General features: G+C 47.0%; 1 protein-coding gene across 1 annotated transcript in view; it reads right to left on the reverse strand.

The window, feature by feature from the left end:
* Nrd1 (nardilysin (N-arginine dibasic convertase)) overlaps positions 1-2457 on the reverse strand; it is a 70182-nt gene that overhangs the window by 14375 nt on the left and 53350 nt on the right. The window contains exon 19 of the mRNA XM_013022270.1: positions 795-881. Within this exon, the coding sequence (XP_012877724.1) occupies positions 795-881 (87 nt within the window). The remainder of the gene's footprint in view (positions 1-794; positions 882-2457) is intronic.

A 2457-nucleotide genomic window follows, 5' to 3' on the forward strand; every position in this document is an offset into this window, starting at 1 on the left:
TTTTGCTTATGTGGTACTGAGGAATCGAACCCAGGGCCTCAGGCATGCAAGGCAAGCGCTCTACCTCTGAGCCACCTTCCCAGCCCCACAACAGGCTTTTTACCTAATTGAAGTGATATTCACACATATAAAATTAACCACTTAATGACTAATAATTCTGTACAATAACCATTTTTAATCTAGTTCCAAATCATTCTTATCACACCAAAAAGAAATCCCATACCCATTAAGGGAGCTTCTTTCTCCCCAATCTCCTCAGCACCTAGAAAGCACCAATCTTTGTTCTGTCTAAATTAATTTACTTATTTTAGATATTTAGATGAACTTACATATGACTTCCCTGTCTGACTTCTTTTCCTTGGAATAGTATTGTAAAGGTACATCCACACTATAACATATATTTGTACTTTCTTTCTTTTATGACCAAATAATATATATATATATATATATATATATATATATAAACTACAATTTTGTCTTTTCATCTTTTGGCTATTGTGAATAGTGCTATGAATGAACACATACATGTACTTCTTTGAGTGCCTTTATTTCAATTCCTTTGGAAATGTAAACATAGGAGTAGAATTGTTGGAAATAAATTTGAGAAATTAGAATAATCAAGAAGATCATGGCAATTCCTTTCCATGAAAAATTAGCTATACTATATACAAGACAAAGCATGCCTACCTCAGAATATTGTTGGAATTCAGAAGTATGATTCATATGGCAAACCAATGTTCTTATATAGGTACTTTTGATTAGCACATAGATATAATGATTGTTATTTTACTGACCTATGTATTTGTTCTCAGCTGGAAGATGAAGATCTGAATTTAATTCAAAATTACTCTTCCACAGTTCAGCCCAAGTATTTTGAATATCTGTAGAAAGGAGAAAAACAAACTTAACCAGCAAATAATGCAATGTTGACAATTCTCCTAACAACAAACCAATCATCTTCAACTTGGCCTTAAAAAATCACTTGTGCTATCCAGGTATCAGTGGATCATCAGTGGATCATCCTAACTACTCGAGATGCTGACATCTGGGAATCTCAGTTCAAAGCCAGTCCACACAGAAAAGTCCATGAGACTCAATCTCAGAAGTCAGTCTAGAGATACAGCTCAAGTGTTAGAATGCCAGCCAAACAACAACAAAAAAAAAAAAAAGCCAATAAGAAAAGGCCAAGCCGCGCGGCAGCACGCCAAGCCGCTGGCCAGCTGGCCTGGCGGGGGCTGCGGGAGCCCCAGATACACAGGGGGCCACCCGCAGATCACCCGCGAAGAAGCCGCCTGAGGTACCGGCTTGCAGAACAACTGATCGCCAGGAACAGAGAAACCTACAAGCCGGGAGTCTCTACCCCCACCCCTCACTCTCCACCCGAGCAGAGAGGCTCTATCCCGCCAAAGCTGCCCACATCGGCAGCATGACAAAGGGACCTGTCTGCAGATCACCCGCACAGAGGCCGCCTGAGGTTACCGGACCTGCCCGATCGCGATCGCAAGACCCGGCGGGACCACCCAGGTCCCAGAGGCACAGGGGGCTGCCTGCAGATCACCCGAGCAGAAGCCGCCTAAGGCACCGGCGTCAGACCCACCGGATCTCTACAACCCTCGAAGAAGCCGCCTGAGCGTGGACACTGTGGACCCGACAGCTTCCATAGAGGCAGAGACAGAAAAGAATCACACAGAGCCACCACCGCCCAGTCCAGCCCACAACCACCCCAACTGAACTCGGATTGCAACAACAACTGACGATCTACACCACACAGAAACAACCAGCTCCAGGGTGAGTACCCCACAGGGGACAGTGTATCCCTCAAGGGAGACCAGAGCTGGAGGGAATCCCCAGACCCTGACCTAGACTCCCTACCCCAACACCCGGACCACAGGACCCACTAAAACTGGGAACTGTTCGAGAGCTCCACCAGCCCATGGAGCACACTCCGCTGGCCAGGCCAGAGCAAGAGCGCCCCTGGAAGGGAGCTTAAATGCCCAATCCAGGAACAGCGCCCCTGGGTCAAGACTACCAACAGTAGAAGAAATTTGAACTGTATCATCCAGGCTGCATAACCTAGGTGGTCGACACATCAGCACAGGCCTAACGAGCGTGCCCCAGGCTGGGGCTGGAACCAGGCCCGGGGATCCGGCGCCTGAACACAACCAACTCCTCCCAACTGAAGTAAAAAGCTGAGCATACGCCTCAACAGAGGGGAGAAAATCAGGAAACAGCACTCCCCAGGAAGCACGCCTGTGACAACAAAAGACCTGGAGTCTCAGGACAAGAGAAGCCCAAACCCCACCAAAACTCCACCCATATACCCTAGGCTGGAAATTGGGCAACACAGGCTGCCAGCACCTGATAGTAAGCAGGAGCTCAGGCGGATAAAGCTGCTCAGCAGTAGAGTGAGAGTCTTGGATGTATGAGGCCCTGGATCTGATTCCTCAGCATCACAAA

Source organism: Dipodomys ordii, unplaced genomic scaffold (genome assembly GCF_000151885.1).
Source record: "Dipodomys ordii isolate 6190 unplaced genomic scaffold, Dord_2.0 Scaffold61, whole genome shotgun sequence".
Classification (NCBI taxonomy): Eukaryota; Metazoa; Chordata; class Mammalia; order Rodentia; family Heteromyidae; genus Dipodomys; species Dipodomys ordii.